Source organism: Ranitomeya variabilis, chromosome 1 (assembly GCF_051348905.1).
Source record: "Ranitomeya variabilis isolate aRanVar5 chromosome 1, aRanVar5.hap1, whole genome shotgun sequence".
Lineage (NCBI taxonomy): Eukaryota > Metazoa > Chordata > Amphibia > Anura > Dendrobatidae > Ranitomeya > Ranitomeya variabilis.
The window spans coordinates 365,722,856-365,746,787 of NC_135232.1; the positions used below are offsets into that span (position 1 = coordinate 365,722,856).

At 42.8% G+C, this 23,932-nt stretch overlaps 1 protein-coding gene across 2 annotated transcripts in view; it reads left to right on the plus strand.

Annotated features, from left to right (window-relative positions):
• Nucleotides 1–23,932, plus strand: part of FRMD3 (FERM domain containing 3) — a 279,111-nt gene that overhangs the window by 105,281 nt on the left and 149,898 nt on the right. For both annotated transcript variants that reach the window (XM_077248986.1, XM_077248987.1), the window contains exon 2: nucleotides 13,670–13,774. In XM_077248986.1, the coding sequence (XP_077105101.1) occupies nucleotides 13,670–13,774 (105 nt within the window). The remainder of the gene's footprint in view (nucleotides 1–13,669; nucleotides 13,775–23,932) is intronic.

Consider the following 23,932-nt stretch of genomic DNA (forward strand, 5'->3'; position numbering starts at 1 on the left):
TGTTCCAGGATCCATTACTTGGTTTCATGGGTCTGTGTTACCTTACAGGCACACTTATTTCCTTTTTTTTTCCTCCAAGCAAAGTATAAGTCAGTGCTTTTTGAAGTCAATTGAGTAGCAGATCAATAAAAAAATAAATTAGTCTTGTGTCATTATCTTTGCATGCTTTGCAGTAATTCCGGTTATTATCCTGCTTCAGATGCAGTCAGCAGTAGGAAAAACAGCAATTTTGATGGGTAATGGATTTAACAAGTCTCCTGACCCATGACGATATATTTGCACTTTTCAGTTTGCTTTTTATGTGTAGCATGAAATATTTTGGAAGGACAAACGATGAGAACAAAATGTTTCTTTTTAATTAGATAAGACAACAGAAATCCTGGAATGTTTATTTATAGGCTAAACACGTTGTTTTTTACATTTCTGATATTTTGTCATGGAATGACAGTAGGGTACATTTTTGCATTCTCCCCCATGAGTACTATTCTGCAAGTCTTAATAAAATCCATTTCATTGTTAAATCAGTAGTCTATGATGATACTGTTCAAAAAGCGCCAGAGTTGACTTATTTCACCCTAAATAAATGGCTTTTGTGGAAGTATGTACTCCTCGTGATGATCTATTCATGTTTGTTCACAGAACCCAAGACCTGATCTCATGGCTTCATGCAAAGATCATGGTGCATTAGAGGGAAAAATTCTATTTCACCATTTATTGCTCATAGTGAATATTATATTGCTCATAGTGAATATTATTCCTGTGATGTAACTCCAATACTGACCATAACACACTGTTTCATAAAATAACAGCTCAGAAATATGGTACTCTTGGAATTCTTAAGCTGTCTGATATGGTCTCACCCTGTAAATATTGGCAGTGAAAGAACTCTTGAATCGATGAAGAAAATAGTATTTATTCTTGTCAACCAGTCCGCGATGTACAATGTGATGTTTTCTTCTTTTAGCCCTTAAGCAGATACAGATAGTAGATTGGTCTAGGGAGACTGAAGAGAAATGTATTGAGCAGCACATTGTCACTGCAGAGTAAAAGCCTCTCATCGCACCTCTCAATGCATTTCTCTGCAGTCTTCTATGCCCTATATAGTTTCCGATGAAGGTCTTTAAAGGGAATCTGTCATCAGGTTTTTGCTACCTCATCTAACAGCATCGTAATATAGGCAAAAAGAAGCTGAATCCAACGATGTGTCACTTACATTACTGGGTGCAGCAGTTGTGACACAATCAGAGCTTTTAGATTTAGAATGAAGCACAGCTGAGAAAGCTAACTCCGCCCACACCAGGCTTTCTGTGTACAAAACCCATAGACAGTGAGCTGCTTATCACATGGGGAGGAGGCGTTGCCAGGCTAGTGTACTCCAGCAATGTTAATCTCTTAGTGATAAATCCTTCACAGGTAGAAAGCAACTGCACACACTTTGACAAGTGATACATCCTTGAAATCTGTGTTTCAGCCTCTATCTGCTGCTGTCTTTAGATTACATTGCAAAAACCTGCTGAAAGATTCCCTTTAAGACCAAAATGTTGCATTGTACACTGCAGATTGGATGACGCTAATAAATGCCATTTTCTTCATCTATTAAACAGTGCTGTGTTCTCTCAGTGCTAGCACTGCCCCATAAAGACATGCACTTGTCGGACAGTGGTGGAAGTCATGACACTCTAAGTTTGCTAAAATAAACAGGATAGTCATGAAGCTTTTATAGATGATTTCTCTCTCTGCATTCAGCTTGTAAAGTGGATACATACTGTACTTCTGAAACATTTTTGATCTATAGTCTAGGGAATTAATTTGAAGACCAAATTCTACATTGGTATCATCTGTTAAAATTTTTAATCCTCTCTTAGTAAGATTGTATCTAAAATGAAGGATTAAAGATTGAGTTAACACGCTTGAAAGTTATATTTAATTAATTACATTATGTACTGTACATAATTACCTCAAATGAAACTAATGAGATTTACACTTGGTTAAATATGGATGTTAAATTAAATAGATGCCGGCGTGTGCTACTGTACTTTTGTCTTCTTCCACCATGGGACTTGGTCATTTGTGTTACATTGAGAATGAGTACAGGATGTGAATTTGATGGGAAAAAAGACCAGTCACAAAGGTCCGAGAATTAAATAAGGACAAGGGTGAGATGGTAAAGGGGTTGTCCAGTCTAGAGCTATGTGTCGAAGTAATAACGTCACCACCCAGTAAAATAAGATGGAGGTGCTCGTACGGAGAATCCGCTCAAAATACAGCACTCTCCAAGGAAAATTGCAATAATCTGTGAATTTAATTTTGGCAAAATAAGAACCACATATGATCATGTGACTATTTGTACAATATGTTTCGGCTCATCCTGAGCGTTGATCACATAGTTACAGTAGTGCAGAAAAGCACAGGTACCTAAAAAGTATCAAATAGGACAGGCGCTCAAACACATGTAATGACATATACAGGAAATATATGTAAAAGACATGCAGAATTCTTCAGAGGAGGATTTACACATAGTAGTGTGGACAGAAAAGAATCACACTTATTGATATAACTATTAATAAATGAATAAAGTAGACTAATAACTACTGATATATCCATCTCTGGAGTAGCTAATGCCAGCTGTGCAGGAAACCTGGAGAAGAAGCAGGTGCTTGTGGGACTTGTTCTTACAGTGGTCACACGGGCAGGACTGAAGGACTGTCCACAAACAGCCAAAAATAAGAGTAAGAATACAGATAGTTCCTGGCAAACTAAAAACAGTCATGGACAAGTGCTGGGGTGAGCAGGGGGACCTTGCGTGCCCCTTTTTAATCCATGACTGCGTAGTGTGTTACTTGCTAATGGTAATGTTGGAGACTGTGGTCCCAGCTCTCTTCAGGTCATTGACCAGGTCTTCCCATATAGTTCTGGGCTGATTCCTGACCTTTCGCAGAATCATTCTTACCCCTTGAGGCGAGATCTTGCATGGAGCACCAGACCAAGGAAGATTGACAGTCATCTTGTCTTTCTTCCATTTTCTAATAATTCTGCTAACAGTTGTTGTCTTCTCACCGATCTGCTGGCCTATTGTCCTGTAGCACATCCCACCCTTGTGCAGATCTACAAAATTGTCCCTGGTGTCCTTAGACAGCTCTTTGGTCTTGACCATAGTGGAGAGGTTGGAGAGTGATTGATTACCGTATATACTGGAGTATAAGCCGACCCCCCTAATTTTGCCACAAAAAACTGGGAAAACTTATTGACTCGAGTATAAGCCTAGGGTGGAAAATGCAGCAGCTACCGGTGAATTTCAAAAATAAAAATAGATGCTCCATACCGTTCATTATGGCCCCATAGCTGTGCCATATAGTGCTCTGCACCGTTCATAATTGCCCCATAGCTGTGCCATATAGTGCTCTGCACCATTATTGCCCCATAGCTGTGCCATACAGTGCTCTGCACCATTATTGCCCCATAGCTGTGCCATATAGTGCTCTGCACCGTCCATTATTGCCCCATAGCTGTGCCATATAGTGCTCTGCACCATTATTGCCCCATAGCTGTGCCATATAGTGCTCTGCACCATTATTGCCCCATAGCTGCGCCATACAGTGCTCTGCACCATCCATTATTGCCCCATAGCTGTGCCATATAGTGCTCTGCACCGTCCATTATTGCCCCATAGCTGTGCCATATAGTGCTCTGCACCATTATTGCCCCATAGCTGTGCCATATAGTGCTCTGCACCATTGTTGCCCCATAGCTGTGCCATACAGTGCTCTGCACCATCCATTATTGCCCCATAGCTGTGCCATACAGTGCTCTGCACCGTCCATTATTGCCCCATAGCTGTGCCATATAGTGCTCTGCACCGTTCATTATTGCCCCATAGCTGTGCCATATAGTGCTCTGCACCGTTCATTATTGCCCCATAGCTGTGCCATATAGTGCTCTGCCCCGTTCATTATTGCCCCATAGCTGTGCCATATAGTGCTCTGCACCGTTCATTATTGCCCCATAGCTGTGCCATATAGTGCTCTGCCCCGTTCATTATTGCCCCATAGCTGTGCCATATGGTGCTCTGCACCGTTCATTATTGCCCCATAGCTGTGCCATATAGTGCTCTGCACCGTCCATTATTGCCCCATAGCTGTGCCATATAGTGCTCTGCACCGTTCATTATTGCCCCATAGCTGTGCCATATAGTGCTCTGCCCCGTTCATTATTGCCCCATAGCTGTGCCATATAGTGCTCTGCACCGTTCATTATTGCCCCATAGCTGTGCCATACAGTGCTCTGCACCGTCCATTATTGCCCCATAGCTGTGCCATATAGTGCTCTGCCCCGTTCATTATTGCCCAATAGCCGTGCCATATAGTGCTCTGCACCGTTCATTATTGCCTCATAGCTGTGCCATATAGTGCTCTGCACCGTCCATTATTGCCCCATAACTGTGCCATATAGTGCTCTGCACCGTTCATTATTGCCCCATAGCTGTGCCATATAGTGCTCTGCCCCGTTCATTATTGCCCCATAGCTGTGCCATATAGTGCTCTGCACCGTTCATTATTGCCCCATAGCTGTGCCATATAGTGCTCTGCACCGTCCATTATTGCCCCATAGCTGTGCCATATAGTGCTCTGCGCCGTTCATTATTGCCCCATAGCTGTGCCATATAGTGCTCTGCCCCGTTCATTATTGCCCCATAGCTGTGCCATATAGTGCTCTGCACCGTTCATTATTGCCCCATAGCTGTGCCATATAGTGCTCTGCCCCGTTCATTATTGCCCCATAGCTGTGCCATATAGTGCTCTGCACCGTTCATTATTGCCCCATAGCTGTGCCATATAGTGCTCTGCCCCGTTCATTATTGCCCCATAGCTGTGCCATATAGTGCTCTGCACCGTTCATTATTGCCCCATAGCTGTGCCATATAGTGCTCTGCACCGTCCATTATTGCCCCATAGCTGTGCCATATAGTGCTCTGCACCGTCCATTATTGCCCCATAGCTGTGCCATATAGTGCTCTGCACCGTCCATTATTGCCCCATAGCTGTGCCATATATAACGCTGCTGCTGCTGCAATAAAAATAATAAAACACATACTCACCTCTCTTGCTTGCAGCTCCTCACGTCCCGTCCCGGCGTCTCTCTGCACTGACTGATCAGGCAGAGGGCGGCGCGCACACTATATGCGTCATCGCGCACTCTGACCTGCACAGTCAGAGCAGAGAGACGCCGGGAAGACAGAGCGGCGCCCGGCGTGTGGAACGCGGACAGGTGAATATGTAATACTTACCTGCTCCCGGCGTCCCGCTCCTTCCCCCGGACAGCTGGTCTTCGGTGCTGCAGCCTCTTCCTCTGTCAGCGGTCACCGGCACCGCTCATTAGAGAAATGAATTATGCGGCTCCGCCCCTATGGGAGGTGGAGCCGCCTATTCATTTCTCTAATGAGCGGTCCCACGTGACCGCTGAACAGGGGAAGAGCTGCTGCACCCGGAGACCGTGGGACGGGCAGGGGAAGCGTCAGGATCGCCGGGACTAGGTAAGTATGCCTCAGCGCCCTCTCCCCCTCACCCGCCGACCGTGACTCGAGTATAAGCCGAGGGGGCACTTTCAGCCCAAAAATTTGGGCTGAAAATCTCGGCTTATACTCGAGTATATACGGTATGTGGACAGATGTCTTTTATACAGGTAACAAGTTCAAACAGGCGCAATTAATACAGGTAACGAGTGCAGAGTAGGAGGGCTTCTTAAAGAAAAACTAACAGGTCTGTGAGAGCCAGAATTCTTGCTGGTTTGTAGATGATCAAATACGGTACTTATTTCATGCAAAAAAATGCAATTTAATTATTTAATGTGATTTTCATTTTTTTTTTTATTTTACGATTCTGTCTCTCACAGTTGAAGTGTACTTTCGATAAAACTTGCAGAACTCTCCATTCTTTGTAGGTGGGAAACTTGCAAAATCGGCAGTGTATCAAATACTTACTGTATTTTCCCCACTGTACGTGCCAAATGGCCTCTTATGGTGCGCTTTAATAAGGCCATGTGCACACGTTTTTTCGCTATAAAAACGCGAAAAAAACGCTTACATATGCCTCCTATTATTTTAAGTGTATTCCGCATTTTTTGTGCAAATGTAGCCTTTTTTCCGCGAAAAAATCGCATCGCGGAAAAAAAAGCAACATGTTCATTAAAATGCGGAATTGCAGGGGATTCCGCACACCTAGGGGTCCATTGATCTGCTTACTTCCCGCACAGGGCTGTGCACACCATGCAGGAAGTAAGCAGATTATGTGCGGTTGGTACCCAGGGTGGAGGAGAGGAGACTCTCCTCCACGCACTGGGCACCATATAATTGGTCAAAAAATAAGAATTAAAATAAAAAATAGTCCTATACTCACCCTCGATGTCTTCCCGCCTCCACTGCATGCTGTCGCTTCGGTTCCTGTAGCTGGTGTGCGGTGAAAGACCTGCCGATGACGTCACTGTCCTGTGATTGGTCGTGAGCGGTCATGTGACCGCTCACGTGACCGTGACGTCACGGAAGGTCCTGTGCACACACACCAGCTATAGGAAGAGGAACGGACGCCGCTGAGGAGATGTCTGGGTGAGTATAAGCATTTTTTTATTTTTTTTATTATTTTTAAACATTCTATCTTTTACTATAGATGCTGCATAAGCTGCATCTATAGTAACAAGTTGGTCACACTTGTCAAACAGTATGTTTGACAAGTGTGACCAACCTGTCAGTCAGTTTTCCAAGCGATGCTACAGATCGCTTGGAAAACTTTAGCATTCTGCAAGCTAATTACGCTTGCAGAATGCTAAAAAAAAGCGAAAAAAACGGAAAAAAAACGCAAAAAAAAAAATGCGGATTTCTTGCAGAAAATTTCCGGTTTTCTTCAGGAAATTTCTGCAAGAAATCCTGAACGTGTGCACATACCCTAATTGACTGGCTGTTAAGCTAAATCACATAGAAAAATGTCAAGTTGTGAAGTATGCACAGTTTTACTCTACACCATAAAGAACTGAACATGTATCCTGATTAATAGGGTGTGTAAAAGCCTCTGGTCATTTTATCATAATCACTTTTTCCTATCTGGGCATTTACTTCTAAACATTGTTCATTGTTCATAATTACTACTAATTGTCATGTGATGGTGAAACCTAACAGTATGAAGTAATGCATAAGTCATTGGAATCCTATATCCACTGGTGATGAAACTGTGCATGACTATGACTGGAAGCCATCTTTTGAACTTCCGGTCAGACGCAGTGTGCACCTCTGGAGCCGGGAACTGTACACCTTATGACGCAGCGAATGCGCACATTTGTATGAGCTGGCGATGACACCACTCGTGCAAATTATGTTATCACACCCACAAGGGCGTGATAACATGGAAAGAGGGCCGACTAGTCTGGAGAACTAACTCCCCATCGACTAGTCAAAGCCCTCATTAGCATAGGGTAAGCGATGGTTATAAATGTCTTTTTAAAGCGTTTATTTATCTGAATTATGGTATACAGGGATGGTTAGGGAGGGAGTTTAATCACAAATAGCTGAATGCTGCTGAATTGGAGGGCATGGGGGACCTGAGGTTCCCTTTAATTCTCTAACCTTAAGGCTGTGTGCACACGTAGCAGATTTTTCGCATTTTTTTCGCGGTTTTTCGCTATAAAAACGCTATAAAACCGTGAAAAAAACGCTCACATTAAGCATCCTATTTAATAGAATGCAATCCGCATTTTTTGTGCACATGCTGCGTTGTTTTCCTGAGCGGAATCGCATTCCAGAAAAAAACGCAGCATGTTCATTAAATTTGCGGAATCGCGGGGATTCCGCACACCTAGGAATGCATTGATCTGCCAATTCCGCATGTGATATACCCGCTAAGGCTAAGTGCACACGTTGCAGAATTGCCGCGGAAATTTTGCAGCTCCTGCCGCGGGTATATCGCATGCGGAATTGGCATGCATATTCCCGCTAAACACTAGCGTTTCGCTTGGAAAACTGAATGACAGGTTGGTCACACTTGTCAAACATAGTGTTTGACAAGTGTGACCAACTTTTTACTGTTGATGCAGCCTATGCAGCATCAATAGTAAAAGATAGAATGTTAAAAATAATTTAAAAAAAATTAAAAAAATGGTTATTCTCACCTTCCGCAGACAGTCGATCACCTCAGCGGCTTCCGTTCCTATAGATGCTTTGTGTGCAGGACCTTCGATGACGTCGCGGTCACGTGACCGCGACTTGACGTCATCGCAGGTCCTTCACACAAAGCATCTATAGGAACGGAAGCGGCCACGTGCACCGCTGAGAGGCAGGAAGACTCCGGGGCCATCAGAAGGTGAGTATATCACAATTTTTTATTTTAATTCTTTTTTTTTTTAACAATTATATGGTGCCCAGTCCGTGGAGGAAAGTCTCCTCTCCTCCACCCTGGGTACCAACCGCACATGATCTGCTTACTTCCCGCATGGTGGGCATAGCCCCATGCGGGAAGTAAGCAGATCAATGCATTTCTAGGTGTGCGGAATCCCCGCGATTCCGCAAATTTAAATAAACATGCTGCGTTTTTTTCTGGAATGCGATTCCGCTCAGGAAAACAACGCAGCATGTGCACAAAAAATGCGGATTGCATTCTATTAAATAGGATGCTTAATGTGAGCGTTTTTTTCGCGGTTTTATAGCATTTTTATAGCAAAAAAACGTGAAAAAAACACAAAAAATCTGCTATGTGTGCACACAGCGTAACAGTCTATGATTCTATGAAACAAATCAGATTTCTCCAATGTCTGGTTAGAGATATGAGGAACTGATGGAGAAAAGACTGATGTTCCAGGATGCATAGAACAGATTTAGTTATAGAACATAGTTTTCATTGCAGAATATGGATAGAAGGAATGGTGGGGGACTACTGCAATTCTTGCGTGATTTAGTAGATACACTTTAAAGGGAATCTGTCAGCAGGATTTTTGTACATTGTCTGAAAGCAGCATTATATAGGGTTAGATATCCTGACTTCAAGGATGTGTCACTGGACTGCTTGGTGCAGTTTTCATAGATTATCTGTATTTTCTGATAGAGATGTATGATAGTATGGTTAGGGAAGGATAGGGAAATTTTAATGCAAATACCGTATGTTAGAAAATAGTTTAGATTATGGCATTAAATTGATTCGGATTTAGAAGGAAAATTTGTGTGACCGGCTCCGTGCTGCAGAAGAAAGGCAACCGCTATATAAGGGGAGGGTTACATGAGGAACTCCAGCCCTGACGAAGAAGAATCGCATCCTTCGAAATGCATTGGATTGGACAAACCCTATACGCGCCCGCCCATTAGCCGTGTGACGTCACACTCCGCCACGCCCCCCTCACACTCCGCCACTGCTTCGGTGTTGCTTCTGGCCGGGGCACGCTAGAATTTGACGGTATCTACCTGTCCCCGGCATCCGATTGCCTGAGCTGCTGTGTGGGGATCTGATCGCTTCCGCCATCCCCCGTTCCCTTTCTTCTGCAGCACGGAGCCGGTCACGCTATTTTGGGAGGACCCATGCATTTGCACCTGGAGACTACGTTCACTGCAGCATTCAGTAAGTGCGTAATTACATTCTTTTAGGTTTTTAGTGGACGTGTTGCCCCCATACACAACTCTAGAGCTCAACTTTAGGTGCACCTTACAGCGCAGGTGATCACCTACTATCGATCTACTATTTTTAAGAATTGTTAGGAAGTACCAATTAAAGAGTATTTTTGTTAAATTTAATACAAATTGTTATAGGGTTTTCACTCTGAAGTCATGGTATCTCACAAGGATATTGATGGGTATTCAACCATTGGGACCACCAACAGTTCTTAAAAGATGACATTTTTAGCATCTAAACTGTCCCCTGTGCATTGTTAGTGATGGAATGTGCATCACTAATACATTTTTTTCATTAAAAAACGGCGCTGTAATGATGTCCAAAAAGCACTTTATATAGTTAGATCGTACCTGCTCATTTAGTCATAGGAGTGTGCTTCATTTTCGTTCAGTGACGGGCGTCGCTGCCCACACAAATTGATTGATGTTCCGGGCTTTTCCAATCTTGTTCGAATCCGCTGTACCTTGGAGCCGCGCTTGCACAGTGTCGTTCAGGGAGCTGTGCTTGAGCAGAGTCGTTTTTATGAAAAAATACAAATAAATTTGGTGATGTAGATTGCACCATTAATGACGTACTAGGGACAGTTTAGATGGAAAAAATGACATGACAGGTTCCCATTAAATGGTCACTGTTATTTCTACAGACTTCATATAAATTAATAATACAAACTAAATTAGGAAGCTTTTTAATATATCTTTATCATAGAAATCTGCTGGGTTCTGTTAGGTCGGATAACACTATTAACCTGCAGACATAAGGCTAATCTGCAGGTTAATATTGTTATGAAAGTGCATGTTCGCTATACTGAAATTGCAGCACCAAGAAAAACATTTCATTTTATTTCAGTTTGGAGCTGGGGCCTTCAGTCATGCAGGTGTGCCAGCTACAATCACCGCTTATATCTGTAAGCACACTGTGGCGCTTTGACTGACAGTTGGCTCAGTCGTGCATCACTTCAGAGCCAGCTGTCGGTCAAAGTGCCGGGATGTGCTTTCAGTTGCCTGCAAGACTGAAAGTCAGCAGCTCCTGGGAGGAATAAAATTAATTTTCTCCAGGGTAATGCACTTTCAGTATAGCTGCCAGGCACCTTCATAACGCTATTAATTAGTGATGAGCCCAAGTAGTCATTACTCAAGTTTGCTTAGGGTGCTCAGGTATGCACCTAGTATCGTGGGTGCTCAAGTGACATGTTCGCGTCCCCGTGGCTGCATATTTCATGGCTGTTAGACAGTTACAAAATGTGCCGTGGTTACATGACAAACACGGGCAATTCCACAAAACATGCAGCCGTGAGGACTCGAGCATGTCATACTCGGTGCATACCTGAGCACCCTAGGCAAGTTCGAGTAACGAGCACTTGCGCTCATTACTGCTATTAATCTATATCTGTAAGTTAATAGTGTTGTTCAACCTGATAAATTCCCTTTGAAAGCAATTTCTCTTCACCATGGCACTTTAACTTATCATCCACTTTGAAAAATCACTGAAGATCAAAAGGGTTGCAATGTTTTGAACTTTTGACTTTCAGGCACCATATCTCAACATCCACTGCTGCTTTGTCTATAAAATGATGGTAGTTTCATGTTCAATCATCTCGGCTATCTCATACATAAATTTGACTTGCAACTATTTAGCATACGATTAGTTATGCAGATTGTCATATCACTGCCTTGTTACTGTTTTGCTCCTAAAAATCAAATAATTTTATTTTTATTATTTTGATAGTGTTTGTAAATCCACCTTAGGCTTTCAACACTGCCTGAATCCTTCTGGGCATGCTCTTGATCAGATTCAAGCATGTCTCAACCAAAATCTGATCCCAGGTCTCTTCTATACATTCCCAAAGTTGGTGCATACTGGTTGACTCACTTGGGTATGTATACAGCTTGTTCTTCAACTCTACCCACAAATGTTCAATTGGGTTGAAGTCTTGGGACTGTGGGGGCCATTCCAGCACCTCTGCTTCATTGTCATGGAACTATTTCTTCGCCAATCTCTATGTATGCTTTGTGTTGTTGTCCTGTTGGAACACTATGTTGTCCTTTTCATACCCATAGTACTTGAGTGTATGAAGTAACTCATCTTGTAGGATACTCACATATATCTCAGCATTGAGACCACCATTGATCCTGATGAAGTATCCAATACCTATGGCTGTGAAACAACCCCATATCATCAGGCTTCCTCTACCGAACTTTACAGTTCCTTCAAGTTCTCAATCCGTTAGCTACTTTTTCCCATATTTCTTTCAGACCCATATGTACCCATCAGAGCCTAGTCTATTGACTTTGGTCTCATCGCACCAAATCACCCGTTTCCAATCTTCTACTGTTCACTTTTCCTACTTTTTTGCAAACTCGAGCTGATGCTTTTAATGACGATACCGAAGTTGAGGCTTCTTCACCTTTTTTTGAGCCACCGTTCCAACTTGTCTTATGGGCGTCGAACGGTGCTTGCAAGGACGTCTGTGATCTTACTATTACGAAGCATACGAGCCACCTCTACTGTCATGTATGTTGCGCCAGAACTGAAAGACCTTGTGATGAGCTGACTTGTTTACTCCGATAATTTTGCCTGGATGTCCACCTTTTGGCTTCTGAATGGATGGCTGACTTCATTTTGTATTCTTCCAACTGTCATGGCACTCACATTATGCAGTTTCGAAATTTTCTTGGCCAAGAGACCGCTATCGATGATCTGGATGATGCTGTTTGTCTTTTCCTGGGTAATCTTCATGTCTACTCCTCGATTCAAATCAGTCACTTTCGCTTGGGAATCAGCTTAAAAACACGCTGAACTACTAGGGAATGTGAGAACAGGTTGTATTTTGAAGTATATTTTTCTACCACCAGGAACAAAACTGTAACAATACAGTGACATAACTAACATCTGCATAAGTAATAATATGCTAAATAGTTGCAATTCAAATTTATGTCTGCAATAGCCAAAATTGTCTATAAAATGATGGTAGTCTTATGTTCAAAACAGTAGTGGATGGTGCGATATGGAGCTTGAAAGTCAAAAGTTCAAAACATTGTTCCTCTTTTGAACATCAGTGTGACTCAAATCTGTCTTGGCCATAGCAAGACAAACTGCCGACTAACTAAGGTATCATGTTATAGCTGCTATGAAAAGTTAAGGAGGGATGAGCAGCAGGAGCAGGAAGAAGCACTAAATAAGGCTGCTTTTACACATCAGTTTTTTGCCATCAGTCACAATCCGTCGAATGTTGAAAAAAACGGATCCGTCTCAGAATGTGAAAAACTGATGCGACGGATCTGTTTTTTGATGGATCCGACTAGCTGATCCAGCTAATTAGATCCCCAAAAAATCAGAGCATGCTCAGTTTAAAAAAACGGAATCCGTTGCCGGATTCCGTCATTTGACGGATCCGTCGCCGTCTGATTTTTCGGCAGACACAAAAAACGTTACTATGTCCGTTTTCTTCGGCAGCCGGAAAACCAATTTTCGACGGTTCCGGTGAAAAACGGATGAAACATGAGGCCATCCGTCGCAATCCGTCGCTAATACAAGTCTATGAGAAAAAAATGGATCCGGTGGCAAATTTTGCTGGATCCGTTTTTTTCTAAATTCGCCGGATTGTAACTGACGGCAAAAAACTGATGTGTGAAAGTAGCCTAACCCATGAAGAGAAACTGATCTGTGCTGCACCTTCTAGCAAGTGATTACGGTATATGTCACCCCAGTGTTGGATTCACAGCTACACTGCTCAATACTGATGTATAATATCTTTCATGCTGCTGCTTCTGTCAGTGTGATATTCAAAGAAATAACAGCTGGAATCTTTCTTCTGTGTGTACTATGTATCTGAACTGAGAACTCTTAGCAGCTAGTCTTTACCCACAAGTTCAGAAACAACTGAAAATTATAAATGCATCTTGGCTAGAAAGTGTTATTCCTCATGTATACACATATATGACAACTTGTTTTTAAAAATTACAAGAAACAAAAGGGATACTTAATTGTTACCAGGTCTAAGATTATGTTCTTTTTCTCATCTTATTTTCTAGAAAGAGACCAAAGGCCAGTTTCTTATTGATCATATCTGCAATCACTACAGCTTGCTGGAGAAGGACTACTTTGGAATCCGCTTTGTTGACCCAGAAAAGCAAAGAGTATGTATTCTGATTTATCTATGTATTCTTTACAGAACTCTAAGGCTGTGTGCACACGTAGCAGATTTTTTGCGTTTTTTTCGCGTTTTTTCGCTATAAAAACACTATAAAACCGCGAAAAAAACGCTAACATTAAGCATCCTATGTAACAGAATGCATTCCGCATTTTTTGTGCACATGCTGCATTTTTTTCCTGAGCGGAATCGCAATCCAGAAAAAAACGCAGCATGTTCATTAAAATTGCGGAATCGCGGCGATTCTGCACACATAGGAGTGCATTGATCTGCTTACTTCCCGCACGGGGCTGTGCACACCATGCGGGAAGTAAGCAGATCAAGTGCGGTTGGTACCCAGGGTGGAGGAGAGGAGACTCTCCTCCACGGACTGGGCACCATAAAAGTGGTAAAAAAAAAAGAATTAAAATAAAAAATAGCGATATACTCACCCTCTGGCGGCCCGACCTTCTTCAGCGGCTTCCGAGGTGTGTGTGAAGGACCTGCGATGACGTCGCGGTCACATGACCCGCGGTCACGTGACCGCCACGTCAATGGAAGGTCCTGAACACACAGCATTAGGAACGGACGCCGCTGAGGTGAGTATAACCTTTTTTTTTTCTTTTTTTTTATTATTTTTAACATTCTATCTTTTACTATAGATGCTGCATAGCCAGCATCTATAGTAAAAAGTTGGTCACACTTGTCAAACACTATGTTTGACAAGTGTGACCAACCTGTCAAACAGTTTTCCAAGCGATGCTACAGATCGCTTGGAAAACGCTAGCATTCTGCAAGCTAATTATGCTTGCAAAACGCTAGTTTTCTGCGGGTATATGCATGCAAATTCTGCATGCGATATACCCGCGGCAGGAGGCGCAGAATTGCCGCGGAAATTTCCGCCGCAATTCTGCTACGTGTGAACTCCTAAAGGGCTGTTAAATACTTCAAGGAAAATCAAAATGTCAGGGAAAAGAAAGATTGAACAGGTTGGCATCTGGCTGCAGATTATTTCTCTGTCCCATACATGCAGTCGAGGAAGATAGCTTTTAGCCGAGCAATCATGTAAGGTGTATTGACAGCGTTGGGGTTAATTTTTGTGGTGATCCAAGAGCTTGATTTTAATGTCTTAAATTACAAGTGACATATAGAAAGCTGTGTGTCTTCATCTTTAATGTAACGCTATTCCTTCTGTTTACTATCTCTTTGATGTCCACTTTCAAAGTAAGAATACGCCTTCACTTTGGTGAAGAGACACTATAGTAATAAGTTCATCAGTATAATAAATTGTGAAGATGATTTTTATCCCGAGAAGATAAGAGCTACTATATATATATAGAACTGCTTAAAGTGTTAGTTTACTCTTGTGTTCTGATGAGGTATCAGTGGTTATTCATTGATAAAAATGCCATAATAAGAAACAAGCAACATATCTGATTGCAGCAACAAAGGCTGGACAGACATCTCTCGGAGACGGTTTAGTGAATCCTGCATTGAACTGGGGTTGGACACGATGACCCTGGGGCTCCCTTCCAACTCTAACATTCTATGATCGAAGACCACGTTCACACGATCAGTATTCCGCCAGTATTTTACCTCAGTATGTGTAAGCCAAAACCAGGAGGGAACAATCAGAGGAAAAGTATAATAGAAACATATGCACCACTTCTGTATTATCACCCACTCCTGGTTTTGGATTAAAAATACTGAGGTAAAAAACTCACCAAATATTGAAGGTGTGAAGGTGGCCTAAAGTTTTAAATAGCTAATATTGGAGTACCTTTGGGAAACCAACTGTCAATCATAGCCATCATGCTGTGGCTAATGGTAGCCCCCTCATTGTGGTGGTTTTATCTGTGTTTTCAATGGATTCTTTGATTCAAAGCCAAGGTCAAAAGGCCATCCAGTAAGCCGTGGAAGTCACAAGCAGGTTTGTTCCACTTTTATCCAGATGTTCTTGGTGCAATTTTTGTGAATTTTTGATTGGTGGTTTCATATAAAATCGGGAAGATTTGGGGGTATAAAAAGCCTAGTTTTATGCCAGTTATGCCATTCACCTCATCAGAAGAAAGAAGATGCCTCCCATCCTCTCCTTTTCTTTTAACGTCCTTTCTTTGTCGTGATGTTTTATTTGAGGGAAAATTGCCCAGCTCTCTGTATGGATTGGATTATTACATGATTCATTTCTTGCTATGTTGGTTATTAAGTTATTAAAATGATTATAAAGACTATTTGGTTACCCTAAATAAACACGACGGCCATTATTCTTCCACAATTTTGTGTACTGTGTTTTCATTCATATATATTTTATGGGTTTTGTGTTAGGCCTCTTTTACACTTCCGTTTTTTGCCATCCGTCGCAATCCGTCGTTTTGGTAAAAAAACGGATCCTGCAAATGTGCCCGCAGAATGCATTTTTTTGCCATAGACTTTTATTGACGACGGATTGCGACGGATGGCCACACGTCGCATCCGTCGTGCAATGGATGCGTCGTGTTTTTTGCCGACTGTCGTGACGAAAAAACGTTCAAGGGAACGTTTTTTCGTCCGTCGTATCCCCCATTTCCGACCGCGTATGCGCGGCCGGAACTCTGCCCCCTCCTCCCCAGACCTCAGAATGGGCAGCGGATGCGTCGGAAAAGCTGCATCCGCTGCCCACGTTGTGCACAATTTTGCACAACATCCGTCGGTACGTCGGGCCGACGGTTTGCGACGGCCCCGTACCGACGGAAATGTGAAAGAGGTCTTACCATGATGATGATACAGGCACAGCTTTTGTGTCCGCATCATCTAGAGCTATATCTGGACTTTCCTTCACTTGGAGCAAAAGGTGCAATGTTCCAAATTATGATGCACATAATATTTTTCTCTGATTTTCTTAAATGGTTTATGCAAATGAGTCAGTACATTGCTCAAATCATCAACAGTTAAGTATAAATCATTTTTTATTATATAAACCATCCAAATATTAACAGGGGTTTTTTTTCTTCCAAACTTAAAAAACTCAGAATGCACTTTTCCAAATTATTATGCGCAACAGTGTCCAAATTTTTCGTAGGTTGTAAAGAACTGAAAATGGTCATTTGCTGAATTTGCAACATTACAAGGTCACATTTACGGTGGCTCAGTGGATAGCACTGCAGCCTTGCAGCGCTGGAGTCCTTGGACAACATCTGCAAGGAGTTTGTATGTTCTCCCCTTGTTTGCGTGGGTTTCCTCCGGGTACTCCGGTTTCCTCCCACATTCCAAAGACATACTGATAGGGAATTTAGATTGTGAGCCCCAACTGGGACAGCGATGATAATGTGTGAAAACTGTAAAGCGCTGCGGAATATGTTAGCGCTATATAAAAATAAAGATTATTATTATTATTTACTGAAGTCAAAAGCTTTTTCAATCAAAAACTTCTAGGCTAAGTTACAAGTTAAAGAGGTTATCCTGTACTATAAGGCTGCTGTCATACTAGCAGTATTTGGTCAGTATTTTACATCAGTATTTGTAAGCCAAAACCAGGAGTGGGACAATCAGAGGAAAAGTATAATAGAAAAATATGCACCACTTCTGTATTTATCACCCACTCCTAGTTTTGGCTTGCAAATACTGATGTAAAATACTGACCAAATACTGAGCGTGTGAGGGCAGCCTGTTTTTTTTTTCTTTTTCATAAATCTTGCTATCATGTGCCTCTCAGTACATCCATTATGTTGTTTTAGCTATATTACCCATACCTCCCAACTTTTTAAAGGGAACCTGTCACCTGAATTTGGCGGGACCAGTTTTGGGTCATATGGGCGGGGTTTTCGGGTGTTTGATTCACCCTTTCCTTACCTGCTGGCTGCATGCTGGTCGCAATATTGGATTGAAGTTCATTCTCTGTCCTCCGGAGTACACGCCTGCGCAAGGCCATGTTCACACTTACTATAAATTCTCTTGTTTTTTTTGTTTTTTTTTTAAGGCGTCCGCACCAAACTACACAATAACAATCTTTTCTGATTATTGCATTTTTCTACGTATCGGATTCGTTTTTGGTGCAGATGTGAAGCTGCTCTTTTAATGTGTCTTTTTGTAGTACAGAAAAGTTTTGATTCTGCACTTAAAAAGTAACTGCAGTTTTTGACATGTGTTTTTTAAGCTCCCTATAGAAGACGATAGAGGAAAAAAAGCCCCAAAGCTGCATAGTTCATCAGTGTCACAGTTTTCATGAAGTCACATCCACTTTTTTCTTGGACAGTTCAACATGGTATAATTTCTGTGAAAAAAAAAAAAGCAGCTGAAAAAACACATTATTTACGCTACATGCGAACAGGATCTACTGTAAATGTCCAAGAAACGTGGAAAGTGGAAATCTCTGCCTAAAGACTGTTGAACTCTGCAATTTTGCTGTTTTTCTTTTCTATAGACTTGTGTAGCCTGAAAAAAACAAATGTAAAAATGTAAAATCAAAACTTTTCTGCAGTATTAAAAAAAGATTACAAACGCGGGTTCAAATCTGCACCAAAAAATCATATGGGGAACACGCATAAAAAAGAAACGCAACAAACACACAATAATCAGAGAAGATTGTTATTGTGTTGTGTGGTGTGGACACCTGCAGAAGGCGTACAGAAAAAAAACGCAGTAGAAAAAATGTAGCATTTACGATATGTATGAACACAGCCTCAGTGTTACATTTTTATTACATTTTTATTACATTTTGATGGGTTTAGTAGAGAAAAAATATCAGTCATGCCATTTATTTATTTATTCCATTTACCCATCTCCGTAAGTAATGTGATCGCTGTGTTGTGCAGGTCGATTACAGGGTCACCAAATATGTCCATGTTATTTGCTGATTTGTGATGTTTATCATTTTTTTTTAGAAAGCACAGTAAAACAATTACATTTGTGTAATTGATTTTCATTATGTTTTAGTTATTTTATAGGAAGGAAAAAATGAATAAAGAAATCTTTCTTTTATTCTCCCTTTCATCGCTGCAGCTGAATGATTTACATCTGTTAGCCAGCATAAGTACATGTGGGGGTTGCCTGGTTGCTAGGGAATCCCCACATGTACTTATGTTGGCTAACAGATGTAAATCATTCAGCTGAGGTGAGGAAAACTAAATCTCCGAGCACTAAAAAATACTCGGAGGTCACCCGAGCGTGCTCCGGAAATCTCGAGTAACGAGTATATTTGCTCATCACTACAATTGACCACTGCGGGTTTGATGCGGCATGATTACGAAGCATCACACCCACGGCAATTACTGATCATGGGCACACAGCCTTATTGTGATACAGTGCAAGCACTGACTGATGATGCGAGAGATCACATTAGGGTCACAAACACCAGCACTAAGCACTGCACAACCATAGGAATAAAGTTTTTATCTTTTCCTGTCTCTGATATATCTCATAGTATACTGTATTCATATAGAATATAGAGAGATCTCACTCTACATATGTCTCTGTGTATACCGTATTTTTCAAACTATAGGACACACCCCAAATGTGGAGGAAAATAGGAAAAAACATTTTAATGTGAAAATGGGGGGCCGTCTCATAGTCCGAATTTAGGTTATCGGGGGGAGGAGGGGTGGCAGCAGTGGAGGGGGTCAACCGAGGCAGGAGAAAGGTCGTCCGTGCATGAAGCCGGCAGCAGCTATAGTGGGGCGATGCTGCTGGCCTTGGGCTGGGAGGAAGAGGTGTCCCAGCGGTGCGAGGCAGGAGCCATTGATCTCCCGGCAGTGGGCTTCTGGAAAATGTCTACATGTCCGCCTGCGATTTTCAGGACAACTTCCTGCATTGAAAAGTGACCCCCGCCTCACTCCATCAGGCACTGGATTTATCTGGCAGATCACAAACTGTTGGAGAACGAGGGGAGCAGTGGTGATAGAAGGTGAAGACTCTGGTTGCTAAATATGATACTAGATGCAGGGACCTTAGATTAGAACTTCAGCGCAGAATTTAAAAATAACACTGAATTGGTGCTTTAAAAGCTGCTGGAGACTGGAAAGAAATTGTCAGCGTTATCTGAACGTTTTAGTGCAGATCTACTGGTGAGGACTTTGCTGAAGATAGTTGCTCCAGCAATTTGCAATGTGTGAACACACGCTGATATAGGTCCAACTGGCAGTTACTAATGTCACACAGAGCTTTATAATTTTAGAAATGAAAATTCAACCCATAGTTATCAAATAGATTTATTAAAACACATGCAGTATATAAATAAGGTAACCAAAAGGAGAAAGATATACAGTGGGGAAAAAAGTATTTAGTCAGCCACCAAGTGTTCAAGTTCTTCCACTTAAAAAGATGAGAGAGTTCTATAATTGACATCATAGGTAGACCACAACTATGAGATTCAAAATTGAGAAAACAAATCCAGAAAATCACCTTGTCTGATTTGGCAAGTATTTTTTTTTTTGCAAATTATGGTAGAAAATAAATATTTGGTCACCTAAAAACATGCAAGATTTCTGTCTCTCACAGACCTGTAACTTCTTCTTTAAGAGGCTCCTCTGTCCTCCACTTATTACCTGTAGTAATGGCACCTGTTTGAACTTGTTATCAGTATAAAAGACACCTGTCCACAACCTCAAACAGTCACACTCCAAAATCCACTATTGTGAAGAACAAAGAGCTGTCGAAGGACACCAGAAACAAAATTGCAGCCCTGCACCAGGCTGGGAAGACTGAATCTGCAATAGGCAAGCAGCTTGGTGTGATGAAATCAACTGTGGGAGAAATAATAAGAAAATGGAAGACATACAAGACCACTGATAATCTCCCTCGATCTATGGCTCCACGCAAGATCTCACCCCATGGGGTCAAAATGATCACAAGAACGGTGAGCAAAAATCCCAGAACCACACTGGGGGACCTAGTGAATGGCCTGCCTAGAGCTGGGACCACCGTAACAAAGGCTACCATCAGTAACACACTACGTTGAGAGGGACTCAGATCCTGCAGTGCCATACGTGTCCCCCTGATTAAGCCAGTACATGTCTGGCCCCGTCTGAAGTTTACTAGAGAACATTTGGATTATCCAGAAGAGTATTGGGAGAATGTCATATGGTCTGATGAAACCAAAGTAGAACTGTTTTGGTACAAACAAAACTCGTTGTGTTTGGAGGAGACAGAATACTGAGTTGCATCCAAAGAACACCATACTGTCATGGTTCTCAATGGCAAGAGAACGTAGTAAAGCATACAAAGGACTAGCCCTTGGAAGATGGGAACTCGAGCTGACCGTGAGCTAAACCTACCGCACAACTAACAGTGGCCGGGTAGCGTGCCTACGTTTTATCCCTAGACGCCCAGCGCCAGCCGGAGGACTGACTGACCCTAGCAGAGGAAAATACAGACCTGGCTTACCTCTAGAGAAATTTTCCCCAAAAGGCAGACAGTAGCCCCCACATATATTGTCGGTGATTTCAGAGGAAATTGACATACGAAGTATGAAAATAGGTTTAGCAAATTGAGGTCCGCTTACTAGATAGTAGGAAGACAGAAAAGGGAACTTCACAGTCAGCTGAAAACCCTTTCAAAACACCATCCTGAAATTACTTTAAGACTCTAATATCAACTCATGACACCAGAGTGGCAATTTCAGCTCACAAGAGCTTCCAGCCTCAGAAATATTCTAACACAGAGAACTGGAACAAAAATGCAAAACAAACTTAGGACTAAAAGTCCAACTTAGCTGATAGTAGTCTAGGAGCAGGAACATGCAACAGAAAGGCTTCTGGTAACATTGTTGGCCGGCATAGAAATGACTGAGGAGCAAGGCTAAATAGACAACTCCCACATCCTGATGGAAACAGGTGAACAGAGGAGATGAAGCACATAAGTGCAGTACCACCAGAAACCACCGGGGGAGCCCAGAAACCAAATTCACAACAGTACCCCCCCCTCAAGGAGGGTGCACCGAACCCTCACCAGAACCACCAGGGCGATCAGGATGAGCCCTATGAAAGGCACGGACCAAATCGGAGGCATGAACATCAGAGGCTGTCACCCAAGAGTTATCCTCCTGACCGTAGCCCTTCCACTTGACCAGATACTGAAGTCTCCGTCTGGAAACACGGGAGTCCAAGATCTTCTCGACAACGTACTCCAACTCACCCTCAACCAACACCGGAGCAGGAGGCTCAACGGAAGGCACAACCGGTACCTCATACCTGCGCAACAATGACCGATGGAAGACATTATGAATAGAAAAAGATGCAGGGAGGTCCAAACGAAAGGACACAGGGTTAAGAATCTCCAATATCTTGTACGGGCCGATGAACCGAGGCTTAAACTTAGGAGAAGAAACCTTCATAGGGACAAAACGAGAAGATAACCACACCAAGTCCCCAACACAAAGACGAGGACCAACATGACGACGGCGGTTGGCAAAATGCTGAGTCTTCTCCTGGGACAACTTCAAATTGTCCACCACATGCCCCCAAATCTGATGCAACCTCTCCACCACAGCATCCACTCCAGGACAATCCGAAGACTCCACCTGACCGGAAGAGAAACGAGGATGAAACCCCGAATTACAGAAGTAAGGAGAAACCAAGGTGGCAGAACTAGCCCGATTATTGAGGGCAAACTCCGCCAAGGGCAAAAAGGCAACCCAATCAACCTGATCCGCAGACACAAAACACCTCAAATAAGTCTCCAAGGTCTGATTAGTTCGCTCGGTCTGGCCATTAGTCTGAGGGTGGAAAGCAGACGAAAAAGACAAATCAATGCCCATCCTAGCACAGAACGCTCGCCAAAATCTAGACACGAATTGGGTTCCCCTGTCAGAAACGATATTCTCCGGAATACCATGCAAGCGCATCACATTTTGAAAAAACAGAGGAACCAGCTCGGATGAGGAAGGCAATTTAGGCAAGGGAACCAAATGGACCATCTTAGTGAAACGGTCACACACCACCCAGATGACAGACATCTTCTGAGAAACAGGGAGATCAGAAATAAAATCCATGGAGATGTGAGTCCAAGGCCTCTTCGGAATAGGCAAGGATAACAACAATCCACTAGCCCGAGAACAACAAGGCTTGGCCCGAGCACAAACATCACAAGACTGCACAAAACCTCGCACATCTCGCGACAGGGAAGGCCACCAGAAGGACCTAGCCACCAAATCCCTGGTACCAAAGATTCCAGGATGACCTGCTAACGCAGAAGAATGGACCTCCGAGATGACTCTACTGGTCCAATCATCAGGAACAAACAATCTACCAGGCGGGCAACGATCAGGTCTATCCGCCTGAAACTCCTGCAAGACCCGTCGCAAATCTGGGGAAACAGCAGATAATATCACTCCATCCTTAAGGATACCTGTAGGTTCAGAATTACCAGGGGAATCAGGCTCAAAACTCCTAGAAAGGGCATCCGCCTTCACATTTTTAGAACCCGGTAGGTAAGAAACCACAAAATTAAACCGAGAGAAAAATAACGACCAGCGCGCCTGTCTAGGATTCAGGCGCCTGGCGGACTCAAGATAAATCAAATTCTTGTGGTCGGTCAATACCACCACCTGATGTCTAGCCCCCTCAAGCCAATGACGCCACTCCTCAAAAGCCCACTTCATAGCCAAGAGCTCCCGATTACCAATATCATAATTTCGCTCAGCGGGCGAAAACTTACGAGAAAAGAACGCACAAGGTCTCATCACGGAGCAGTCGGAACTTTTCTGCGACAAAACCGCCCCAGCTCCGATTTCTGAAGCGTCGACCTCAACCTGAAAAGGAAGAGTAACATCAGGCTGACGCAATACAGGGGCGGAAGAAAAGCGGCGCTTAAGCTCCCGAAAGGCCTCCACAGCCGCAGGGGACCACGCCCCCTTGAGGAAGCGAGAGGTTATTTTCTCGCGAAACGCGCGTCGGGGAACAGTGAACGCTCCCAGGTCTGACACTTTGATATGGGTAATTAACCTTTATATTTTGTTACATGCTTATGTGCGGTTTCCTGTTTAATATGATGCGACACCTATAGATCATTGAACCATTGCAGTTACTTTAATAACGTGATTATCATTGATATACACCAGGTGTTATCGCTCTCATTTAAACAGGATTTACTTGGAATTACCTTACATATGCCTATAGGGCAGTTGGTAATCATTTAGGAATCGCAATTTATTGTCAGTCCTGTGCTGTAGCGTTTTCACTGCAGTATCACCAAG